Here is a 12,409-nt window from a genome sequence, read left to right as displayed (position 1 = left end):
CGGCAAGAACTGGGACCTCCTCTGTTGCCCCCTTTCCAGGCAGAGGGATATGTGGCATTGGGCTGTGGGGGCTGCTGGCCACCTGTGCTTGCCTAGTGGCCCATCACATGCTCCTTGGACAGTTTTTCCCCTCACTCTAGGCAGAGCCATAGGGCCTCAGCACCCCTTGAACCCTCTTTCTCCTGGGAATGTTCCTTGGGGAGGAACATTAGGGGATGAGATCTCATTTGGGATCCACAGCTTCAGCCCCCTGCTTCTGGGATATAGTCAACCTCCTCCTTGTGCTCTGCATCCTGATGAGGTCCCTCTCCTCCAAGCTCAATATGCAAAAGAATTTCCAGATCCTGAGTTGAGCGACGGTGTGGGGGCCGTACCCCTAAGCCTCTGGTTCTGCCCTCTTGGTCTGGGCAGAGATGCAGTGGCCCAGGATTAGCGCCACTATTCCGTGTGCTGAATCTGCACTGGGGAAAGCAACATCATTACTTGTTCATCCCATCAGCTCTTCACCCTGCTTTCCAGGTGCAGTTCAGGTCCTCCCAAGACCCTCAGGGGAGAAGCTGGGAGAGGTCTCCTTGCTCCTCCCCTCACTATGGCCAGTGAGTGATGGTATGTCTCACCTTGCTCCAGGGTGAGGATGCTGGTCAAGGGACTGATTAGGGATGATTCAGGCCATCCACAAGGTCATCCCAGACCTCTGTAACATGACATCAATGAGATGGTCTTGAAGTTGCTTTCCGATCCAAACCCATCTGGTTTGTAGGGTGGAAGCTGGTGCATGGCCTGCCCTTTGGTGTCACAGGAAGATACAAATCTGTGTCTTCTGATATGGGAAAGGACTTAGCTGGTGGAAAGCCATGGCTAGAAAAGGCTTATTGAGCAAATATTGAGTAGTGGGAAACATGCCACAGCTGAGGGGATGAGGGCTGACAAGTTTTCCCGCCTTCTGGGTCAGCCCTTACCCCAGTGAGGTCACACTAACAACACGTGGGGATGTCATCTCTGCTTTGTCCAAACTGGAGGAGTTGAGGACACAAGCTGCTGGGTCCACCCCATACACCAATGTCCTTATCCCAAGGGTCATCCACTGGAGCGAGCCCAAGGCAGGCAATTGACACAAATTTATCCACTCTGCTGGTCATGGCCTTGTCTTTGTGCACTGGAATTGGGACAGCAGTGGCCTTCTTCCCACAGAGAGGAAGAAGAAGGTCTGGGTGGATTGATTTGCCAAGCTCAGCCACACTCCTGGCACAGGGGTTGCTCTGCCCAGCTGGGGTAGCATCGCTGCTGCCAGGCCTTTTGTTCTGCTTCAAAGTCTCGCACTGTGGGAGACAAATGTCTATCCTTGGTCCAAGGCTCCTGGCACATTTCTGGGTGTCTCTCCCAGCTGAGTGTCCTTCCTCATCCACAGCAGAGGCCATGCCCAGCATGTGTATCCATCTGTCTGTATTCCAGGAGGCTTCTTCACACAAAAGTCCATCTCTGCATGATTATCTCTGCATGATTATCCTTATCCCAACCTGAGCATGGAGTTGGCTCTTCCTGGAGAGGAGAATGATGGAGAGAAGAAAAAGGGGGAGAGGGGGAGGAATGAATGGGTGGAGGCAACCAGGTAATGGAGACAAATCAGGGAATGGAAAGGAGCCAGGGGACAGAGACAAACAAGGTAACAGAGAGGGACGGAGGGAAACCAACTGCTGTGGCTTGGTGGCCTCAGCAGAACTAAACCCCAGCCTGTCTCTGTGGCTGTGGTGACCTTTTACTGGTGCCAGTAAGGGTCAGAGTTGCCCTTGCTCAGGGGTTTGCCATTGCCTCAGTGATTCCTGTTACTGCTGCACTCTGAAATACCCTGTAGGCCAGCTTGGGTGCCCTTCATCCCCTTTTTCTCCCTCCACTTTGCCAGAAAGACCTGGTGCATTCCAAGGACATGGGTGGCATGCATGTGGAGCAATGGGCGGCAGGCTGAATGAACTATGAGTGAACCAGAGGCCAAATCTCCTCATGCTGGGCCCCTCTGAGATCCCTGCCCTCCCCCAACAGCACTGTCCCCTGTCAGCATTGTAGGGAGGTACCAGTCAGCCTCTGGCTTGTGGAGGCCAAAATTTTTGTTTTAAATAGATGCGGCTCTCTCTCCCCTACCCTGGGTTGCTGTAACTGGGGATAAGGGTGGGGGAATAATGGGAAGGGTGGGATAAGGATGAGGACTGGGGCTTGATGGAGATAAGAGGATGGTGAGGAATGTGGGATGATGGGGTTGGAGGGTCGCAGCCCCCAAGGTAGACCCCAACAGAATGATGGGGGTGGGGGAAGTATCTTCGAAAAAATAAATAAGTAACAGAAAATGTATCCTAGTCCCGATCCCCACCGCAAAAGCCCTCCACCCCCAAAACAGGTGCCCCTACCCCCAACAGGTGGTCTCAAGAAGGGCCCTCCCCTTATTTGCATCAATGACCCCGCCCGCCCCGCGGCCGCTTTAAGGCCCCCTCCCGGCTCAGCGCCGCCGGCCGCGGCGGAGAGGCGGGGCCACGGCCGCGGCAGCCAATCAACATGCGGCGTTTTCCGCGGCAATTCCGAATTTCGCGGCACGGGTTTTGGCGCTTAAAAAAAAAAAAAAAAAAACGGGAAAAAAAAAAAAAAAAAGAAAAAAAGAAAAAGAAAAAGAAAAGAAGCGCTCGGGGCCGGGCGCGATCGGGCGGGAGTGGAGCCGGGCACGGGGGTCCTGGTCCAGGCGGGGCCTCTCTCCGGCCGCCCCGGCTTCATAAGGCCCCAGTGCGGCTGATTTTTGGGGCCAAAAGCGAATTTTCCCGTGGTTTCGGCGACATCGCCGCCGCGTTCTTCTCTGCGGACTTTTCGGGGGGAATCTGGGGACCGACCGGTGACATCGCCCGCCGGAACGCGTTCCCGCTCCCCCAAAATGCCACGGCTGAGATTGTGAGCCCCCCTTCGCGGCTACGGAATCGTGGGGTGCTCCTGCCCCCTTCCCCAGGCCGGGCTTCTCAGAAAGGACTTTGCAATGCTGCGGCTCCCCAGGGGAGTGTCCCCCGCCCCGGGGAGGGGGGGTACCGCCCTCCCGCCCCCCGCTCCCCACCACCACCCGAAGAAGGTCATGTCAGTGATGGTCTCCTGTGATCCGGGGGCTCGCAGCCTGGGCAGCTCCCCGTTATCCACAGGCTGTTTCACCCAGGTCTACACGCCAGCGGCTGTCAGCGTCCCCTCTTCCCGAGGCGGGTGCCTCTGTGACACCCCCCAAGGCCCCGAGCTCAGGACCCTCTGTTCAGCCTCGGCGGGACGGCTGCCGGTAAGATGTCTGCATCCCGTCTCTTCCTCGGGTATTGCTTCACGGTCACGGGAGGCTGGGGATGGTGCTGGGTAGGGAGCAACGGATGGGTGACCTCAGCATGTACAGTCCCCTCTCAAATTTTGCTGCTTATATTGGAGTCTGCACCCTCTAATGTGTCTTTCTGGGAGTGGGGGAGGGTGAGGTCTGAAATCAGAAGTCGCAGTGAAATGGCTCAGATGTTTCTCAACTTCCCCTCGCCCCTTCGTGCCCGCGGCTCCAGCTTCCGCTTCTTGGTCTTTTTCGGCCTCATTTCCTTTCTCCAGCTTGCAAAAACTCCGGGTTGTGCCTCAACACCCGGTCAGCAATCCCAGGCCCTTTGAGAAGCCCTTTCTATGGTGGGGAAATGAGGAATGGGTACAGGCAGAGCCCCTGCCTGCTCTGGGTGGGGGGCACCAGCCGTGCCCACTGGCTCTCCCCGCTTTGGAGCTGTGACCCCTGGCGTGACCCAGGGAGGTGGGGGGGGCAAGGAACAGGGGGCGCTTTCTAACCTTGGTTTCTTCCCGTGGCTGCAGTGAGGCTGGCTTTTTTTTTGGGAGGGGTCTCATCCTCCATGGATCACCCCAAGGCTTGATAGCTCAGACCCTGGAGCTGGGAGTTGGGTAGGGGGTTGCTGTCCCATATCCCTGCCGCCAAGCTGCGGGGTCAATATTGTGTTTATAAAGCCCAACACGAAGCTACAAAGCTACCCCTAAACAGAGAAAGTGAGGCATAAGCCGGGTGCTGGCCCCGTGCCCATTGTCAGGGCACACAGGAGGCTCTGCCCAGCCTGTCCCTGCTCCCGGAGGGCCCCCTCCGAGTCGAGTCCTCGCCCCGCCAGCAGCTGGCATTTAATTCCTGCCTGCTCCAGCCTGGGCACACATCCAGCCCTCACTGTGAGCCTCTATTTTCCTCGGTCCTGGGAGGAATCCCAGACCCTGCTAACACTGATTTAGTGTTCCCAAAGCTTGATTTATTTATTTATTCCTCTCCCGCCCCCTCCCCTTTTCCCTGATGCTTGGTGCCAGCTGGGGACATTGCCACAGCGGAGGGAGAGGGAGTGTCTTTGCTTCCCCCTTTGTGCCGTGGCTGGGGGGCTGGATGCGGCTGTTTCGAGTCCCATCCCGGGGGACTTTGGGACCACCTGTCTCCTCTCCGGCCTCTTTGTCTCTGAACTGTGTGAGACATCCTGCACTGCCTGGGTCTGTTGTTTAAGAAGACCATCATTGCTGCCTCCTCCCTTAAAAACACCCCACAGAGTCCCAGTACCATTTCTGTGGATGTGCAGAGCTGGTTTTGGCCTAGTGGCCCCTTTGTCATCATCATCATCATCATCATCACCCACTTCAGTGCTCAGGGTACTCTTTCCTGCCGCTGTCCCCTAAGTGTGGTGGGGGAGGGGCGTGGGGGGTCTTGTGTTACACTTGGGCCATGAAGTGCTTGTCCTTAAGTGACATCCGGGATGAAGAGGTTTTGGGCTAACTGCCTCTTTGTCATCACCACCTTCATCACCCACACAAGGAGATGTTCCACATGCTGCTGCCCACAACCATCCCTTGAGCAGGGTCTGGGGGCTCATGCGACAACTGGAGACATGACATGCTCCTCTCTCCCCCTTGGTGGCTTGTGAGAGGCATTCCCCCCTCTCCCCACTTCCCGCTGCCATTATCCCATTTGCAGTGCTGAAGATACTGTTTCCAGCTCCAGTACGGCACTTGCAGCCCTGACAGCTGGGGTTCCTGCTGCACATACCGTGTTTGTGGCACAACCTTTGTGTGCAGAGCCGAGGCAATCAGATACCAGCGTTTCCTCCCAGTTCCCAAGCAGGGCAATTGCAGCCGCTCCTACCGGCTATGTGCCACATGAGTGACCCACGGGAAAGCAGGACGGGTTGTCTCTCACCGTCCAAAAAAGCCTTGAATTTACCATACTCTCCAATTTGAGGGTTCTGGAGTAATTAAATTTGTTTTCCTCCAGGGAAAAATGTGTATTTTGGAGTGGTTTTAGCCCATGCCAATCCCATTGTCAGTGTTTGCCCATGTCTGGTCTCTATAGGGGCTTAGGGCTATGCAAGAGCACTGGAGAGAGGGATGTTTCTGCCATGGGATCCCAGCTCCCCACCCTGAAGAGGGACAAGAGTCCTCTGTGGTTCTGAACGAGCTGGTAGGGCTGAGCCGTCTGTGTGAAGAGCACCCAAGGCTGGCAGCCCCTGTGGGTGCTGGGCTGTGGGAGAACCTGCTTAGCAGCACCTCACATTCTACAGGGGTGACATAGTCCCATCCCACCTTGATCCCATCAAAGGGTTTTCTGCATGGGCAAAAGGGGGGATTTTTGGGGCAGGGGTGGGTTGGGAAGTGGTGATTGTGCTGCTGGCCTTGGAGGAGCTTGTTTGGCTATGGCTTTTAAAGCTCCTCTCTGCGGGGGAACATCTCCCTGGATGGGGCTATTGGAGAGGATGCAGATGTTAGCTGCACCCCAGAGTAGGGAGCAGTACCTGGGCTGGGGGTACTGTCTGCTTCCCCAGTGCATGGTGGTCTCACTGTCTCCCAGATCTGGGATCAGCCTCCATTCCCCTGTCCGCCTCTAGGGCACTACTAGCCCTCAGCCACCCCAAGGCAGTGGGGGCTGCACCTGTGGGGGTCTGACCCAGCAGCCCCTTAGCACAAGCAGCAGGATCCTGGAGTGGCCCTTGACGCCCAACCCCGGGTGCTGCGTTCCCACGCCCCCGTGGGGGTGGCGGGGCTGCTGAAAGGGAGAACTGGGGGGAGCCCCGTGAAGGGCTGGGCAGAGCCCGGGCAAGCCCGGAGAAGGCAGCAGATGCTGCTGAAAGGGAAGGTTGGCAGGAGGAGCCCTTCGCGGGGGGGCTGAGGGATGCTCTGATGCTTGGGCTGGGCTCAGGGTGTAGCCCCTGGCGCCAGGGCTGGGCTCTGGGCTGCTTGGCAGGCAGAGCTGGCAGGGGGCCCAGCCTGCCCCCTCACTGCCTTATATACACCCGAAATTTCGAGGTCAAGCCTGATTTCCCACCCCCACCACCATATTGCATGTAGATGGTATGTTCCCACATCCTGAGGAGCCATGGCTGGGGGCTGGCAAGTGGTGTGAGTTGGTCCTGCCATGTCTTGGGGGGGTCTTTGGGTGTGGTCCCTGCTCCCCTACCTACTCTGGTTCATCTTCTGCCCCCCCCTTCCCCCAGTGCTGGTAGGGTGCTGGGAGCCCCTCGCTGTGCCCCACTCAGCTGTTGTGTGCCTAATCCTGCCCAGCTCAGGGGATGGCAGCTGGGTCACAAGAGGAAGACCCTTGTCCATTGTCCCTTGCTGGTGTGTCCCAGAACTCAGGGTCCTGCCGCTGTGTGAGCCCACCAAGTCCCCAAAACTGCACCTGTGGAAGCAGGGGTTCCCTTTATACCCTCCTACACAAGGGGATGGGGGATTTGGGGGCTTTGCAGGTGTCTGGAAACACCAGGACCTGCTGTGGGTTGCTCTGTGCCTCAGTTTCCCCATTTTTTGGGGTAGTGGGGTGCAGCTGATCTTCCCAACAATGACAGGAACACACATTAGCTATGGCTATCCATGCTGGAGAAGCAAGGGATACCGACAGGGGACATGATGCTGGCAGATGGATAGGGTCTTATCTGAGGCAGGTGTTTCCCATGCGCTTGGCGTTAACTGTTGTGGTGCCGGCAGCTCCAGGGCAGATCTGGGGGCACGAAGCTGGGGTTGGAGGCAAGTTCACTGGGAAAAACCTGCTCGGGGAAGGGTGGGAGGGAACAGATTCCCACAGGAGCTCGGGACCAACCTGGCTCCCTGGGGGGGAGGAAAACAGCCCCTGGCACCTCTCCCACCAGCCCCCTCAGGTGGGAATGAGGCTGAGGTGCCCAACCCTTCCCTGCGAAGTGCATTGTGCTCCGAAGGGAGCAACCGTCGGAGCCGGCACAGGGACCTGGGTGCCATGCGGGATGTACTGGGGGGGACCCTGTGGGACAGCCCAGCCTGGGAGCAGGTACTGCTGGGGGGTTGGGATGGGGCTGGGGGGCTGCTTTTTGCTGCTGAGCCAAAGCATTCCCCCACAAATCACCCTGTGCATGTTTGTGGGTGTGAAGGGGTCTTGCGGGATTTGTTTGTATTGGGGGATGGGGGGGGGGTTGGTGACACCTTCCAGTTCTCCTGTGGATTTACTCTGCTGCATTTTTCCCTGGGTTCCTTCTGCCCAAGTGCTGCTTGGGGTTCCTTGGGGGGGTTTCAAGGCGCTGCTTGCCGTGGTGAGAGGACAGCAGGTGCCAGGATGTTTGTCTCCCCTCCCAGAACCTAGCATATCTCCCTCATCCCAGTTTCCCTCCAGCTGGGTACGTGTGTTCAGGGGTCCGGGGGGAGGCTGAACCCAGCTGGTCCCAGGTGTGCTGGTGGCAGCTGGGTGCCCTTGGCTGCCTCAACCATGACCCGGTGGGAGGGGGGAAGTGAAATCCTGCACCCCAGGGTAGGAGAGTGAAAATCCTGCACCCCAGGGTAGGAGAGTGAAAATCTGGCTTTGGAGCTGCTGCGTTCCCAGAGGTCAGCCCGTGGAGCCCTGACAGGAGCTAGGGGTGAGGGGGATCCCAGTGGGTTTCCTGTGACTTGCCAGAGTGTGCAGGAAGTCATGGGGAGTGATGGAACCCCTCATCTCCTCTCTGTCCAGTGCTCCCTGTGGCCTCTCACCTCATTGCTGGGTGCTGCTGTGCCCCTTCCCAAAAGGAGTATTGCAACTGGATAAGCCTCTTGCAGGATTCCCCCACCCCAGGATGTGGCACCCAGGGCTTGGCTGATGGCCCTGGGGCAGTCTGGGGAAATCAGAGAGGTGCCTGGCTTGGCCACAATGCAGGGTTTTCTCTCGTGCTCCAGGCCAAGAGGAAGCTGGACCTGGAGGGCCCCGAATTTCGCACGCCCAAGGGGAAGGGCTGGACACTGGCACAGGTCCCCAGCCCCAGGAGTAAGTGATGCGGGGTGAGATGGGGCAGGGGAAGCTGGGGGGAGCAGACCCCACTTCTCTTCCCTCTTAGAACCATGTCCCCTCTAGCAATACCTCATGTCACCTCCAGCCCATATCCCACACGAAGGAGAGGATGGGGGGCGGGTCTCTCAAGTCCAGCCCAGTGATACCTCCATCCCATGGACCTGGCTAAGGAGAGGATGGGGAGATCTCTTGTCTCCAACCCTGTATAATCTCTGTCCCGGATCCGACACTAAAGAAAGGAAAACGTGACCTCTCATGTCACCTCCATCCCACATCCCAAATTAAGGAGAGCATGGGGCGGGGGGGGGTGTCTCTTGTTTCCCCACAGCCCCCAAGTCTCCCGGGGAAAAGACTCGCTACGACACCTCACTGGGGCTGCTCACCAAAAAATTCATCCATTTGCTGAATGAGTCTCCCGACGGTGTTGTGGATCTGAACCGGGCTGCCGAGGTGCTGGAGGTCCAGAAGCGTCGCATCTACGACATCACTAATGTACTGGAGGGCATCCAGCTCATCCGCAAGAAATCCAAGAACCACATCCAGTGGATGTAAGTGATGGGCAGTGGACACAGGGATAGGGCAGAGTGGGGGACATGTAAGGTGTGCTGTGCCATCACGCAGATGCCATCTCCGTTGGCAGGGGGACAGGGATCTTTGAGGATGCAGCAATGGTGGCGAAGCAACAAGTGCTGCATGGGGAACTGGCCGAACTGGCTAGGACAGAGAGGATGCTGGACCATCTCCTGCAGGACTGTGCCCTGCAGATCCAGCAGCTGGCTGACAATGAGACCAACCAGAGATATCCTTGCTGAGGGAGATGGGCGGGAGGGCAGGGTCTTGGGGATCTCTCTGAGCCCCTTCTCCTCCAGTTGGATTCCCCTGGGCTTGGGGGGTGTTTGGAGGGATGCGACAGTTGTGTCCTGCTTGCAGCCCCTCCTTTTCCTATACCTCGTCCCTGTCCACGCTGGCATATGTCACCTACCAGGACCTCCGTGCCATCAGCAGCTTCCAGGAGCAGACGGTGATTGCAGTGAAGGCTCCCCCTGAGACACAGCTGGAGGTGCCAGACTTCAGCCAGGTGTGTGTGGGTGCTGCTGGATCTGTGACACACTCGATGGGTCCCTCTGGGTTGTCCTAAGGACACAGCCCAGCATGACCCTGGGTGGTTTTGGGGTGTCTCCACGGGGCTGTTTGACCCTGAGCTGGTCTTCCAAGGGTTGCAATGCCCCAACTGGATCCCTCATGGGTTGGGGCTAGTGGAGTGGGATATGGATGACCTTCTGGGTGCCCACCCTGAGCCTTACTCTGCCCTCCTAGGAGAACTTCCAGCTCTACTTCAAGAGCACCAACGGCCCAATCGAGGTGTACCTCTGCCCAGAGGAGATCATGGAGGAAAGCCCCACCAAGGACCACCCTGTCCCCTCTGCTGCCACCTCCCCACAAGACCACGCTGTACCCCTTTGCCTGACAAACAGCTCCCCATCAGCCACACAGCCACCCCACCCCATCTCCCAGAGCTGGGGCGGCACAGGAACTCCTCTCTCACCCCTATCTCTGCCTCTCCCCATTCAGGGGGGACCCAGCTCACTGCTAGAGATGGAGCCCGGGCTCCTGGGCTCCCCTGCCCACCTTCTGCAGCAGACAGAGGACCAGCTGCCCTGCACCCCCTCCCGCCTGGACCTGGGACCCTTTGTTACTTTCTCACCCCCCCTGGAACAGGATGACTATCTCTGGGGGCTTGAGGACGAGGGTGTCACAGACCTCTTTGAGACATATGACCTGGGAGATCTGCTGAAGCACTGAGTGTCCCCCCAGTCCCCATTGCCTTTGTTCCCTCTGGCCACTTGTGTCCTGAGCTGTGGGATCTCTGTGGGGTGGCTGGAGAGACTGGGGTATGTTGGGGAGCACTGGGTTTTCTGAGGATTGAGAGCAGAGGGGGCCTTGTGTTGCTCCCCCAGTGTGGCTTCTCTGCACTCTCCTGGGTTGGTTGTCACTTCACTGGGCTCTGAGAGTGCCTTGTGATCCATTCAGGACCCATTCCAGCATCCCCCAATAAATCCAGGGGGCACCAATTCTTCCCACCATAAGCCCCGACCACGTGGGAGATGCTGATAGACTGGGAGTGCCTTTGGGTGCCCCACATGGGTTAGGGGTGCCCTTAGGTGGCAGAGGAACTTCTGCCCAGAATGGGCTGTGTCATGGTTTGGGGTCACTCCAGTTCTCCTCAGTTAAACTGGTTCTTCATGGTCACAACAGGTCATTTCCAGTGGCATTTTCCCCATCACGGCTGGAATATCCTTAAAGAACCATTGAGGCATCAAAGCTGAAGTCACCTTTGGGTGAGGGAAGGGTGAAGCTCACATGGCTCTGGCAAATCTCTGGCCACATATGGAGCCATATTCCCTGAGAGGCTGCATCCCCTCTGCCCCAGTCCCTCCAGCCTCTTGGAGTTACTGGTGCTGGCAGTATCAAAACTGGAATGTACTGGGAAGAGGTATGCCTGGGGGAGGCGATGACCTCCAGGGAGGGGCTTGGGAAACAGCTTGGGACAAGCCCTGGGACATGGGGTAGGATAGGGCTTTTAACTGTACCATTCTTTGCTAAATATCTGTAATTATTGCACTGTATTTATCCAGGTTCCCCCTTTGGTGTGGGGCTGGCAGGGCTGGGAGGGGTTGGATTTGTCAGTGGGTATATTTAAGTTGTCCTTCCTTGGGTTGTTGGTGTTCCTGTAGGTTGGCTCAAGAGATGGTGTGGGTGAGAATATGTTTTGGCCTGGATAAACTTGTGGCACTTAATGTTTTCTGACCAGGAGGGGTTGAAATAAAATAAAATTTTGGATTTATAAAGAGCTGTTTTCCTCTAAGCAGCAAAATGTTGGAATGATTTGGGTGGAGAGAGGAGCTGAGCTGGTTTTTGCTCCTGTTTCAATGGCCTGGTTTGGAGCTTTTTAACTGGCCAGCCTGCTCTGTAGGCACTTGTGGAGAAGGGGTTTGAGATGAAGCTTTGACTGGAGTGAGGAGAACGGGTCTGACCTGCTCAGATTGGTGATTTCCAGCCCAAATCTAGCTGGGATGAGCTTTTGCCTGAGCTAGAGCCCCTCCAACCATGAGTGTGGGAAAAGCCCCACCAGGCCTGGGGGTCAGCTCCCTATGGATCTTGGGGCTGAGTGGGCTTGTGCACCCCGATTTGGGGTCTGCAGAGCAAGATCCTGGGAGAGCTGTGTCCATGTAAAGTCCTTTCCCATGTGTCACATGTGACCTGGGGATGCCACCAGTGCTGGTGGCAAAGTGGTGGTCAGTGGTACCAGGTGATGTCCTGTGGCATGTGGTGGTGGGCAGTGGTATCCAAGTGATCTCTGGTGGTACCCAGTGATGGCTGGGGGTACCTGATGTTTATTGGTACCAAATGATACCCAGAGGTACTCAGTGATGTCTGAAGGTACCTGATGATGTCTCGTACCTGGGATCGTGGCACGTGTTGGCGTTGCAATAGTCTGGTGGTGTGGAGGAGGAGGAGGAGGAAAGCTCCGAGCCAGGTGAGCTGGGCGAGAGGCAGAGAGTCCTCATCTGCCGTGGAGATGAGTGTCCCACAGCACGAAAGGGGATTTCTCTGCGCGATTTGCCCCTGCCCGCGCAGTCCCCAGGCCAGCCAGGAGGTGGCAGGGCCAAACCGGCCAAGGGACCGCAGGTACCCCCGGGGAAGCGGGGGGGGGATCGGGGCTGTCTGTCTGCGGAGAAGCTCTTACCCCAAATCCCTGCTGCTCCAGTCCTACTCAAGTCCTGCCTGGGCTGCAGCCTGTTAACCCTCTGCCTGCCAGAGCCCTGCCGAGGGAGATGTCCTGGGGGCTCGGCAGATCTTGGGTCCCCCCAAACAGGGGGAGGACACCCCAAACCGTGGGCTCGCCTACCTGCCGGTGCCAGAGGGGTGGAATCTTTCAAGCGTAGCTGTTCATCCAGGGCTTGTGATGGCTCTTCCTGTACCCCAGTCCCTCTCAGCACCTCAGTAACAGCGTGTTAGAGGAGGGCTTGGGCTGCCCCTGGTTAGGCACATACCCGAGTTTTACTGAGCCCCACTCCTGGCTCAGTAAAAGGGTCGAGGGTCTGATCC

At 57.4% G+C, this 12,409-nt stretch overlaps 1 protein-coding gene across 3 annotated transcripts; it reads left to right on the top strand.

The window, feature by feature from the left end:
* Window positions 1-2,600: 2,600 nt before the first annotated feature.
* On the top strand, window positions 2,601-11,150 carry LOC103823540 (transcription factor E2F2). 3 transcript variants are annotated; one of them, XM_018923704.3, is made up of 6 exons: window positions 2,601-3,295; window positions 8,188-8,275; window positions 8,628-8,847; window positions 8,940-9,098; window positions 9,263-9,377; window positions 9,617-11,150. In XM_018923704.3, the coding sequence occupies exons 1-6, from the start codon at window positions 3,011-3,013 to the stop codon at window positions 10,100-10,102; spliced, it is 1,353 nt and encodes a 450-aa protein (XP_018779249.2). In that variant the 5' UTR covers window positions 2,601-3,010; the 3' UTR covers window positions 10,103-11,150. The 3 variants fall into 3 exon arrangements, with proteins under 3 accessions (XP_018779249.2, XP_030089618.1, XP_009096887.1); XM_009098639.3 differs by lacking the exon at window positions 2,601-3,295 and adding an exon at window positions 7,093-7,312; XM_030233758.2 differs by lacking the exon at window positions 8,940-9,098 and having other exon boundaries at window positions 3,097-3,295; window positions 9,230-9,377.
* The last annotated feature ends 1,259 nt before the right edge of the window (window positions 11,151-12,409 follow it).

Source organism: Serinus canaria, chromosome 23 (assembly GCF_022539315.1).
Source record: "Serinus canaria isolate serCan28SL12 chromosome 23, serCan2020, whole genome shotgun sequence".
NCBI classification, from domain to species: domain Eukaryota; kingdom Metazoa; phylum Chordata; class Aves; order Passeriformes; family Fringillidae; genus Serinus; species Serinus canaria.
Note: the sequence above shows the minus strand (reverse complement) of the source record. Positions and strands in the feature narration are given on the sequence as shown.